We start from the raw sequence: 12,656 nt of genomic DNA, 5'->3' as shown, positions 1-12,656 counted from the left end.
TTTGCTGCTGAATTGTTTTTACTAAATTAAACATTAATATAAAAGTAAATTTACCTAAAAATCTGCAAATCTTTGATATCTCAAATATCTCACACGATTTTCTAATCATTCTCAATCTCAATTCTCTAATCTCTCTATACATGCACGCAGTCACGCACACATCAAAATTTTCAAACTCAAACCCTACTTTCTACACTTCATAATTCAGCCTCCTCTGCATTCCTAAACACATAAACAATTCAACGATCGTGTTTGCTGCCACCCTTTATATATTCCTTTGTTTAATCAAAGTATTGTTCTAACTTTCATCTTCTTTTTTAATTTTGTGTGCAGGAGTTAATTTTAAATTTAGGTCGGACCCTACAAATGATTGCAACTTGTACCACTTTATCTACCTACTTTTTGTATAGAACTATAGATCATGTAATATTTTATTGAATTGCAGATCCATGTATATTGTATAATTAAATTGAATTGTAGATCCATGCATACTGTATAATTAAATTGAATTGTAGATCCATGTATATTGTATAATTAATAACAGCCGAAAATTATTTGAACATCATTGATCATGTAATATTTTGTTGAATTATGGAATATAGATTCATCATGACTATCGCCTGTTGTACTTGTAGAATTTCTTAAAGCCTGAATCGCCTGTTGTACAATGCAGTTTGCTAGTTGTTTTTCTTTGGTCAAAATGAGAGTTTTAGTTTCTAAGACATAGTAACATATGTTTGTGACGATGAATATCGGCATTCATCAACACCATTGATCATGTCTCATCCACTCCCAAATGTATTTTTAGTAGTAAATGCATGCTTTCTTATCGATACATCATAACATGTATATTATTTTTTTATCACGGTCAATATAAGATGGCTCAAGATCCTGCAAGAAAATACGCAACTCCAAATCCAAAGACTAGATATTTACTTGCGTGTAATTTTTGCTCAAAGAATATAACATCAGGGGTTCGAAGGGTCAAGGAACACTTGGTCGGTGGTTTTAAAAATGTCACGGCATGCTCTAAATGTCCATCACATGTGAGAGATGAGATTATAGAGTTCATGAAGAAAAAAGAGGATGCTAAACTGGATCAAGATCTTCCATCAGCATCACAAGGTAGGCAGGATTTTGAAGATTTAACCTTTGGAGATGACGAAGAGGATGATGTTGGTAATACAACAATTAAATCGAAGAAGCCGAGGACGAAAAGTGCTTTGGATGTATATTACGACCGCGTTCCAGCAAAAGGAGTCCAAGTACAAAAATTGAGCAAGGGAAAACAACAGACGATAAATGATGTTCAGAGAAAAGAGTTACGTGACAAGGCTTGCACTAAATTGGCTAAATGGTTTTATGAAGCCGGAATACCATTTAATGCTGCTAAGCACGAAAGCTTTAAGATTGCCATTGAATCTGTTGGACAGTATGGTCCCGGTGTGAAGCCACCGAGTTATCATGAACTGAGAGTGCCTTTGCTGAAGAAAGAAGTTGAGAGTGTGAATGCTCTCGTAAAAGAACATAGAGATGATTGGGCAACTTATGGATGTTCAATTATATCTGATGGGTGGCGTGATTCTGTTTCTCATAAAGAAATTATCAACTTCTTAGTGAATTCGCCAAAAGGTTCAATTTTCATCAAGTCTGTCGATGTGTCTGACATTGTAAAAGATGCAAACGCTCTGGTAGCAATGTTCGAATAGATGATTGATTATGTTGGAGAGAAGAATGTGATCCAAATCGTGACGGATAATGCCTCCAATTACAAGAAAGCTGGAATGACGCTGCAAGTAAGGATACCCTCACTGTTTTGGTCTCCATGTGCAGCACATTGCATCAGAAAGTCAATAGCTTTGACCGGTTATATTTACAGTAAGATGGGCGTGCTGAACATGATGAGAAGATATACGAATAAGAGAGAGTTACTTAGGCCGACAGTCACTAGATTTGCTACTTCCTTCATCACTTTGAGGTCCATCCATAACCAGCGGCAGAATCTCATAAAAATGTTCACCAGTGATGAATGGACTACTAGTCAGTGGTACAAAGAGGAATCCGGAAAACAGGTAACTACTACTGTGTTGAATGATGCTTATTGGAGACATATTGTCCATGCACTCAAATTGGGTTCTCCTCTTATTGAGGTGTTGAGAATGGTTGATGCTGAGCGCAAGCCCGCGATGGGTTATATTTATGAGGTTATGGATCGTTGTAAAGAGACCATTTCCAAGTCATTCAAAGGAAACGAAGACAAGTATAAGAGAGCATTTGATGTAATTGACTCTAGATGGAATGATCAATTGCACAAACCATTGCATGTTGTGGGTCATTACTTGAATCCGGCAATCTTTTATAAAGATGTGAAAGGTATTTTGGCTTGTTCAGAGGTTATCGAAGGCTTGCACGAGTGTATTCTAAAACTGGTTCCCGACATAAATATGTAAGATCAGATCATGAAAAAGGAAACGGCTTTGTATCGGGACGCTGTTTCCTGTTTCAGAAATCCTTTAGCTATTCGACATAGAAATCAAATAGCACCAGGTAAATATTATCATATTTTTCATTAAACTATTTATTTGATTGATAAATGATATACTAAATATTTCTCTATCTTGTTTTCTTCAGCTGAATGGTGGAAACATTATGGGTCTAAGGCACCAAATTTGCAAAACTTTGCAATTCGAGTCTTGAGCCTAACTTGTAGTGCTATTGGATGTGAGAGGAATTGGAGTACTTTTCAACATGTAAGACTTGAAATTTGTGCTTATATTTGTGAGAAGCTAATATATGTTATTTTTACCTTTTCATTTACAGATTCATAGCAAAAAGAGGAATCGTTTGGCACAAGAACGATTGAACAACTTAGTGTTTGTGAAGTACAACAGAGATCTTGAGCGAAGATTCAACATACAAAACGTCACTGATCCTATACTCCTAAGTGACATTGACGATAGTAATGAATGGTTAATGGGTAGGATGAGGATGAGGATGCGGGGGGTGATGATTTTGTCTTCCAAAATGAGTCGCTCAGATGGAGAGATGTTGGTAGAGCTTCTGGTGTGTTGGAGCCATCTCACAATACTAGAGGCAACACAAATACTCGAGATCATGCCTCAAGCTCCAAGTCTACTCGTATTCTTGTGGATGAAGATGAAGAGAATGAAGATATAAACTTGGTTGGAGCAGAATTTGATGAAGGAGAAGATGACTATCATCTAAGTGAAGATGATATATAACTTTCTTACAATGGTTTCAATTATTTATTTTGTGTTATACTGATGACTTATGAATTGTTTTGATATTTTGATAATTTCTATTTTCCACTTTATCTCTATTCACATGAATTACGTCTACATTTATATTATTTGATATATTATAAACATTAGAGTAATATATTTATTTGATTTAATATTAAAAGGCAAAAAAATTAGCCTAGATTAGTGGGTCTCTCGACCCAGTCGACTCGTCGACCCGCGACCCGAATTTTCACCTTATCGACCCGGTGCGACCCTCGACCCTAACAACACTGGTTACTATCAAGCAAGAGCTTCTTCTCTCTTTCCTTCTTTTCTTTTCTCTTCCTTCTCGATATTGTAGCCACAAAATTCCAAGGGGAAGGGGCAGCAACATCAGCAAGTAGTACCAAAAGGGGGTTAGCAAATTCTCAAACAAAAAAAGTAGAGTCTTGGAGCTTCATCAAAATAGTAAAATGCCAAGTTGTGCTAGACTATGCATTGCATCACCATCCTACCAAGAGAGGAAGGTGAAAACAAAGTAACAAGGGCTGATGATCTCGTCAAGGATACCTTCCCAAGACTTGCACAAATTAAGTAAAGAAGCATTGTGCCAAGTCCGAAAAAGAGATAGAGCTGGCAGCCAAAGATAGGAGACTTTGCCCCCAAGATTTCAGGCACAAGATGCAAAGAATGAGAACTATATAAACTGCCATCACCCCCTCCTCTCTCCCCACCACTTAGACACCATAAGCTCCATACAACACCAAAGAGTGCAGCAGGGGGAGGAGCAAGGAGGGCAGTCAGCAAGCAAGAGGGCAGCCAGCAAGCAAGAGGGCAGCCAACCAGCAAGAGGAATTCACCAAAGTGAGGTAATTTCAACAACACCCCACTTTGCATCATGTAGAACAACAACCATGACAGAACAAGGACTTAGAGAACATAAATATGGCACCAACGATCAGTAGCATACAGGATCAATAGAACCACTAAACGTTTAAGTTCACCATACTTCCATCACCAAAGTTTATACTGCAAAACTAAATAAAAGGGGTTGAATGAGGAACTTAGCTTAGGCTTCATATGAGGGGCTGCTCAATGATGCTCGATTGCCAACGGAGTTGTGGAAGACAGCCGCGGTGGCGTCGTTGGAGCGGCAGCACGATGACGGGGCACGGAAGGAGTGCCGATCAACGGTGCAGCGGCGCTGACCGGGAAGAAGCGTGAAATCGCCGGAAGGAGCACAGGCAGCCGCGAAGCGACGCCTTTCCCCTATCGGTGACTTCGCCGGAGAAGGGAGGGATTGTGTGAGAGGAGACCCGCCGCTGATTCCTAATTAAGGGATTTCATTTTTGAGAGGAAATGGAATTTGGAGAGGAGAACCGATGGAAGAGGAGAGTATAATTGGCTAAGTGGGCTGCTTTAAGAAATGGGTTGGAATTTAATTAGTGGACTAAGATTAGGTCTACTAATTTAATTTAGTTGGGCCGAGTAAATTACTTTGGACTAGAATTAATTATGGAGATGAGCTTGGAGCTCGATTGTGATGAAGTTGGGGACGCGAAAGTCGACCGGCGTCGCCCCGCGACGCCATGGGCGGTCTTAAGAAAAATCCGAAGAAAAGGATTTAAAAAGGGATTTTTCTAGAATCCATATTTTATTCAATAAGTGCCCAAATATTTATTTTAGAGAAAATAGAATTTCTCCGAAGTTAGTAAAGCGAATAAATAAATTTCCTCAAAGTTGTGAAGCCTGAGGTAGAATTAAGAAAAATCATATAAGCCGAAACTAAGATATAGGTGCTATCCAATAGGATGCATGCATTTTTTTCTCAAGAGAAATAATCAAGTACTAATTAGCGTGCTACGCTATTTTATTTTCAAATGATAAATTGCTCAAGGGAGGCCAAAGCGGGTAATTGAGTTGAGAAATAAGCATATCAGGTGGGTTTTGTTTTAATATCTAGTACATTAGTGTGTATATAAATCAAATACTTGTGAAATTATGAAATATCATCTTTTCTCAAAATGGAGCTGTGATTATTTTAAAGTTGTTGGCATGCCATGAAATTATGAAATATCATCTGTTGGGATTATATGCCTTGGGTTTTGGCGACGCCAAAGCTATGTAACGAACTCGGTTCCTAATGGGACCGCAAATCCTGTTCGGAATAATGTGCGCGAGGGCTGTGAGCCATCCAAGGTTGGCCAGCTATGGTGTCCGCTGAAGGTGGCCACCTTCACTGTACATGTTTCTCGGATATGGTATGAGGTTTTGAAGAACTTAGACTGCAGTCGGACTTTTAAGATCACAAAAGAATTTAGTATGCTCGGGCCTTTTAAGAAAAACTCTCGTGTGATACTGTGGATGGATGAAAACTATATAATGTATGTTTTGCTTTTCGGCATGTGTCCACTAAGTACTCTTGTACTCTGCCCTGCATGTATTTATAAATGTGCAGGTTGAACGTCAAGAGGATGGAGTAATAATCGGAGTCGATGTTATTAAATAATCAAGTGGATCTTCCCACGATTCATGTCTTCATATACGAAGTCGTTTAGTAAGGACTTATTCCGTTGTTCTTTCGTGAAGTGAGAATTGTAGAATCTCACCATCGAACTTTGATTTATTGATGAGATGTTTATTCTATATCTAAGACCATGTAATGTCATGCTTGACTCCTATTCTATGGTATCAATCGACTTGGTCTTTGTGCAAATTCTCAAGTTCTTCCCCTTTTTCTTTCCCCGCTTCTTTAATCCTCCTTATTAGTCGCGGTTTGCCTGCTTTCGCAATCCTTAGCAAAGTGTTGCAGTGACAATTTTTTTTTGTATTTACTTTTATTATATTGAATTACAACATATTTTTGTCAATTTAATACTATGCTAATCATTTGGATGTTTTTTTTTTGCATTATAAAACTGTGTTAATATAATTTTTGCAGATTATTTTGTAGAATTTTTGTACAATTTTGAGATATCGGTGATGCACAATTAATAATTTATATAGCTTTTTGTGTTGTAAAATTGTGCTAAAATTGTTTTGCATATTGTTTTTCATAATTTCGGAATATTGGTGATGTTTCATGCATATATTCTTATTGTTGTGTATTTTTTGGTATAAAGAACGATTGGGGGAATTGTATAAAATAAAAAAACTAAAATATTCGTGTTGTATGAGTAGAAATATTAAGATTTCTAAGATGCATGTGTTTCATTCGGTTATGCAAGATTTAATGTTCTTTAAAGACTTCAAATATATTTATTATTTGAAAAATATTCGTTTATACTTATAATTTTATATTTGGATTCACCTCTGTAGATAGAAAGTAGGATTAATAATATAAGACACTAGTTATTTTTCATTTGCATGGTCACTAAAATCTGACTTTGTTAGTGATATTATTTATATAATTTTATTTTGTACTACTATTTTATTTGTAATCTATAAATATTATAAACTATATTTAGTTGTATTTTTTATTTATAAACTCTATAAAATTTATTGTTACTGTATAATTTTATCTTTTATCCTTTCATTTATTTAATTAACAAAGCAAGCAATATGATTCATGTCGGTGTCAGACATCTTATTGCACTCGGTTAGGAAATTGAAAAACTAATTATTACTAATAATTTCGTACTAATCAAATAAAGTATAACAGAATTCCTGCATATTAGTAAGAAGCATATATAATTATTCAAAAAACTCTACCATAAAAACAAGATATAAAATGTCAGAAAATTTTCCATCATCTCCCCTTCCCCTCTGAAGCCTGCTTCTACCCTGTCTCGCCTAATCATAAACCTTTCTTCCAATTATGGCCAAAAAATTTAATCACTCCAAGGATCACTCTCTGTCCTCACTTCCGACGGCTCGACAACCTGCGATTCGACGGCCTCTGCCACCCCTGCATCAGCCTCTGAGGCGGCATTCGAGTCACCTTCACCTTCCTCGTCATCCTCCGATCTTCCCCATCTTCCTCCGAGGGCCATTGCCATCATCTCGTATATCTTGCTGCTGAGCTCAGCCGGGCTATCAGGCTGTCATTACAGTAAGTGAGGAGACACCATAAAGAACTGCAACTACAAAGGACATGAAAATAACAGATTTGCCTAAAAAGTTTCTGATACTTACAGTGAACCCACTGGAGATTAATGCCGTATCATAGAGAAGTTCGACAGCCCTCTTGGCATCTACATTATCGGGCGCATTCTTGCAGGCAGCCTGCGAAAAGCAAATGGAGCGATTAAATCGGAAGTACAAAGAGAAGATTAGATCTTGAATATGGTAAACATGTTTATCTTACATTTAAGTCTTTGACGACTGGATGGTCTGGATTGATTTCCAGTATTCTTCGACCCCTCATGAACTCGAGGCTCGATTGGTCACCAAGAGTTTGTGCTCTCATTAATCTATTCGATGATCAAAGGTTGGTGTATAGTTATTAGAAACAAGATAATATTATAAACATTTACAAGTCAACAAATGTGTGTATGAGATAAGTGGCACCTTTCCATGTTGGCTGACCATCCAAACTTGCCAGAAACAAGCACACACGGGGAAGAGGCTAAACGTTTCGAAACTTGCACTTTTGCTACCTTTTCGCCAAGCTGTTGTTTTATCCAATCGCAGAGGAGATTATACTCTTGCTTATTTTCCCTTTCGCTCACCTCATCTTCGTCACCTGTGTCATTAAGATGCAAATGTAAGCAGAGAGTGTCGATAAAAGTTCAAACCAAAAAACAAACTTATAGTTTCAAGTAGAACCAAGGTGAGTTAGCAAATCAATGGAAATCAGGGGGGTCAGTTTTGAAGAGTATAAGAGATACTGACCAAGCTCCAGATCCTCCTTACTGATGTCAACGAATTTCTTCTCTTTGTATGTTTCTAAATTCTGGATCGCGACTTCATCAATTGGCTCGATCAAGTAAAGCACCTGTATATTTAAGTGATAAGCTTGCATGAAATATAATACAACACAGAAGCATGAACTGCACTCAAAACTTAACATGCGACTCCAGGTTTAAGACCAACGCCATTTTAGATTATCATTCAGACAGATGCTGGAGTATGTTCGACTGATCAAGCAAATGGATTGGTTTATGCATCACTCTCAACAACCTACTCATTTGTCACAAAAGAAAGTAGGACCCATTGATTCTTATTTGTGCACATACCTCAATACCCTTCTGTATCAACTTTTCCACGAAAGGAGCAGATTTAGCACTTTTTAAGCTGTCTGTTGCCAAGTAATAGATAGCCTTCTGATTCTCACCCATGTTCTCGATATAATCATCCAAGCTTATCAGGTCTTCGTCACTCTTGGAAGATAGAAATCTCAACAATGGTGTTATTCTCTTGTGGTTTCCAGTATCCTCGATGCAACCCAGCTTCAAAAACTTTCCAAAATTCTCCCAGAATTTTTTATAATCCTAAATTGCAGCAGAACCATAGGTTTAAGTTGCATGAAAAATAATAAGAGTATATGTTTATTTATTTTATTCATTTATTTACAGCCAACCAACCTCTTTGCTCTCACTCTCAGAAAGATCTTGAATCATGTCAAATGTTTTCCTAACAAGTCTTTTCCTCATTATCCTCACCTAAAACAAGAAAATCAAATTAATCGATTAATTTAAAAAGGAATAGAGGCTTATAATACTGATTTGGATTTGGCGATAAGAAGGGACTTCCTTACAATTCTGCTCTCCTGAAGAATCTCCCTGGAAACATTTAGGGGAAGGTCATCCGAGTCGACCACGCCCTTCACAAAGCTCAAGTATCTTGGAAACTGCAGGTCATTAGATCGGTTTTATATTAACACAGGCATAAAAAGGATAAAAATATGGTCGCTACAATCACAAGGGCAAATTCATGAACTACATCTTATGATGCGTTAAAATCAAATAATTGTTTTTGGGTGTTCACAAAAAATCAATAATACCCCAACAAGTCTCGAGGCAGAAGAGGGGGTTCTCACCAGTTCACCATCAAAATCATCAGAAATAAATACACGTTTCACATATAAACGGATGTTTTTTGTCTTGGGATTGATAACTTCTTCATTGTTAAGAGGTGCCATTCCAGGAATGTAGAGCACACTTCTGAACTCCACCTCACCCTGCAGAAGCACTCGATCAAAATCACATTGGAGATATTGAAAGTTTCACCATTCGACATGAACATCCGTACCTCAGTAGTAAAATGGGTATAAGTAAGTGGGTCCAGAAACTCATTGAATGTCTTCTTGTAAAATTCTTGATACTGTTCTTTTTCAACTTCCTTCGGGTTGCGCATCTGTACATTAAATACGAAAAGTAGGGCATAAAGCATATATAAAGATCCAAATGCAAGACAAAAAAAGTATGAGATCAATTCAAGCAGAGATGTACCCATATAGGTTTTGTTTCATTTGTCAGTTCCCAGTCCCAATATTTTTCAGTTTTGGTCTTCTTCACCTTTTTCTTCTCTCCCTGGAAGAGCACCCGAAAGCAAAAAACAGCAAGATCATAATATCCTTCAAAAGAGAATAGAGACAAAGCAAAATCATCATCAAATGTATTCCATTACCTCAGGTACTTCTTCTCCCTCTTTTGGTTCTTCCTCTTCTTCGACCTGTCAAAATCAAAAGATGAACATCAGCATTAAGCTTGTCCCGCACAAACTCCGCAACAGTAAAATCTAACGATTGATATTTAATCATACAACATTTAACAATGTCATCAGCAGTCAAGCATAGTCAAAGACAACTAGTACTAATCATGATATAAAAGTCGAACCTCAATGGTCCTTGATTTCTCTTGCCATGTATAGATGGGGAATGATATGAATTGAGAATAATTCTTGACCAAACTCTGGATCTTTGTAGGCTCGGTGTATTCATACTTATCATCATCCTGCGAGCCAAAACTAACTAAGATGATTTTACTTGAAAAAAACCACTACTAACATGTTCAAAGAAGAAATCGCATGAGAATCTTAGTAAATGGATAAGCTTTTATTACAGAATAGGATGAGATATTTTAACACAGCGAAAAATCCAAATGTGCAAGCGAAAATGACGAATACCCTCAGATAAAGAGTGATCTGGGTGCCTCGACTGATGAGCTTGCTGGGATCAGTTTCCTCTCTGATTGTGTAGGAGCTGCTATCAGCCACAGATTCCCAAACATACTGCTTGTCAGACCGGGGGCTCTTTGTCGATACAACCACCTGGACAATGGAAAGTGAAAATTTAAATTAAACCAGCATTAACAGAAGAAACAGAAAACATTCAACAAACTATCAAGAACTTATATTAGAGGGTATGGGAACCCGAGAGTACCCTATTCGCAATCAGAAAAGCAGAATAGAACCCAACACCAAATTGGCCAATCAAGCTATTGTCAGCCCCAAGGTCCTGATTCTCCTGCACGAAGTGAAAATCAAATTTCACATGGATGGTTTAGCTAGTTAACTCTTCAAACATGGAAGGCCGAAGGACACAGCATGACAAGACATAACAACCTTCAACGCCTTTAGGAATCTAGAAGTGCCACTCTGTGCAATGGTTCCAAGACAGTCTATCAGCTCCTCCTTTGTCATTCCAATACCAGTATCCCTGTAAAAGAACAAAGCAACATTAAGCTAGTTCACAATCACCACTGCAATGGAGATAAAATAAATACATACGTAATGGTAATAGTCCCATTGTCCGGGTCAGGTTTGATACGAATCTCTAGATCACCGGAATCTCCAAGTAAGGTGGGCTCAGTCACACTCAAAAACCTTAGTTTATCAAGAGCATCACTTGCATTACTGCAGAAAATAAGATTGTTAAAACTTAGCTCAAATTCTTCTAAACATGGAAATCTATAACAAAACGTAATATACTCCCTCTTTTTCCTAAAAATAGAAATTCTTCTATTTTTAGTTCATTTCTAAAAATAGAAACTCTCCATTTTAATAAATGTATCCAACATTCCACTAACACTAATTCCACTACTTTTTCTCATTCTCTTTGATACTTTACCCGTTTCTCTCTTCTTCGCTCTTACTTACCAATTTTGCATTAAAACTTGTACCGTTTTCAAAGTTCGGAAATGGAGGGAGTATACTCAAATACGAAACTACCTGACAAGCTCCCGAAGAAAAACTTCCTTGTGGCTGTATAAGCTGTGGACTATCAAGTCCATCAATCGACTAACCTGAAATCAAGATACATCAAATTCCCATCATCAAAACAATTGAAAACAAAATAATTTGCTCTAAAACACCATTTTTTAACTGCAAAAAAGGGGAAATGAAAAGAAAAACATACTGACCTCAGCTTGGTATTCAAATGTTTCTCCAGAGCTCTCCGGAGCCTCTTTCTCAGCCACGGCGGAGGCGTCACATCTCACCACCACCCCGCCCCGCCGGCCCTCCACCTTCCACTCCAATCCACTCCTTAAAAAAGTGTTCTTTAGTCCAGTCTTGGGCAGAAACGCGCTTCTCAGCAAACCCCCATTGCCGGCGGTAGAAAATGAGGGCATATTTGAAGTAACGGCCATCGCCGCGGAAGCTAGACTTCTGCTAAGCACAGGCGCCATCTTTTCTGGGGAAATTCAAAATTGAATTCGTGGGGGAATCAAAGAAGATAAGTGGAGTGTGAAAATGGGTTTAAGGGAAGCGACGGAGGGTTCTAGAATTAGGGGTTTAATTTGGAAGTATCTGTTGACAGAAATTCTATGGTGTGGATTTTGCCATCACAATTATCCTCCTATTTTTTTATTTCTTAATGCCACTTGTTTTCTTGTTTATTGGGACAATTATGCGGTTCACTATGGTCACTCATAGGGATGTCAATAGGGTCTACTCTAGTGTTGCCCACGGTTCGAAAACCGGCGGTTTCAGTTCGGAACCGCCGGTTCCGGTTTTGGCGGAGGCGGAATCGGAACCGGACCGTGAGGCTATTTCACGGTTCCGGTTCCGGTTCCGGTTCGAAAACCGGCGGTTCCGGTTCCGGTTCGAAACCGCCGGTTTTTCGGCGGTTTTGGCGGTTCCGGTTTTCGAACCGGCGGTTTCGCGGTTCAAATATTTTTTTTTAATTTGAAATTTGGCTTTATACAACAAATCGGAACAAGACAATGCATAATTCAAGCACAAATAAGACGAATAAGGAGAAAATGAAATAAATTTTATTGATTTTGAGTTGTAACGGACAACGATACATTACAATTTACAATACATAAGTATACAATACAACAACATACAACAATGTAATATAATTTACAAGTGTCGTCGCCTCGTCGGACTCGGAAGGTAAATAAAAAAAACATGAAATGGGGGGGAAAAGGAAAAATTGAAAAGGGCTTGGGATCAACTTAAACTTTCAAAGTTAAACTTTTCAAATTTAAGTTGAGTTGCCTACGTATCCACAATTTTATTGAGGAA

The 12,656-nt window shown here is 37.8% G+C and overlaps 3 protein-coding genes across 3 annotated transcripts; 2 read left to right on the top strand and 1 right to left on the bottom strand.

Moving 5' to 3' along the window:
* The first annotated feature begins 878 nt into the window (after positions 1 to 878).
* Positions 879 to 1,709, top strand: LOC121766940. Its single transcript, XM_042163168.1, has one exon. The coding sequence runs from the start codon at positions 879 to 881 to the stop codon at positions 1,707 to 1,709; it is 831 nt and encodes a 276-aa protein (XP_042019102.1).
* On the top strand, positions 1,710 to 3,242 carry LOC121766939. The gene is made up of 3 exons (XM_042163167.1): positions 1,710 to 2,373; positions 2,632 to 2,750; positions 2,982 to 3,242. The coding sequence occupies exons 1-3, from the start codon at positions 1,710 to 1,712 to the stop codon at positions 3,240 to 3,242; spliced, it is 1,044 nt and encodes a 347-aa protein (XP_042019101.1).
* A 3,599-nt stretch (positions 3,243 to 6,841) lies between these two features.
* On the bottom strand, positions 6,842 to 11,914 carry LOC121769093 (heat shock protein 90-5, chloroplastic-like). The gene is made up of 19 exons (XM_042165780.1): positions 11,546 to 11,914; positions 11,355 to 11,428; positions 10,914 to 11,039; positions 10,749 to 10,842; positions 10,567 to 10,650; positions 10,311 to 10,454; positions 10,022 to 10,138; positions 9,813 to 9,857; positions 9,635 to 9,715; positions 9,435 to 9,539; positions 9,223 to 9,363; positions 8,941 to 9,033; positions 8,768 to 8,845; positions 8,420 to 8,674; positions 8,076 to 8,178; positions 7,752 to 7,926; positions 7,549 to 7,654; positions 7,377 to 7,466; positions 6,842 to 7,282 (listed from the first exon to the last, which is right to left on the bottom strand). Exons 1-19 carry the CDS (start codon positions 11,810 to 11,812, stop codon positions 7,073 to 7,075), a joined length of 2,388 nt encoding a protein of 795 aa, XP_042021714.1. The 5' UTR covers positions 11,813 to 11,914; the 3' UTR covers positions 6,842 to 7,072.
* Positions 11,915 to 12,656: the final 742 nt, after the last annotated feature.

The sequence above is a fragment of the Salvia splendens genome, chromosome 15 (assembly GCF_004379255.2).
Source record: "Salvia splendens isolate huo1 chromosome 15, SspV2, whole genome shotgun sequence".
NCBI classification, from domain to species: Eukaryota; Viridiplantae; Streptophyta; class Magnoliopsida; order Lamiales; family Lamiaceae; genus Salvia; species Salvia splendens.
Note: the sequence above shows the minus strand (reverse complement) of the source record. Positions and strands in the feature narration are given on the sequence as shown.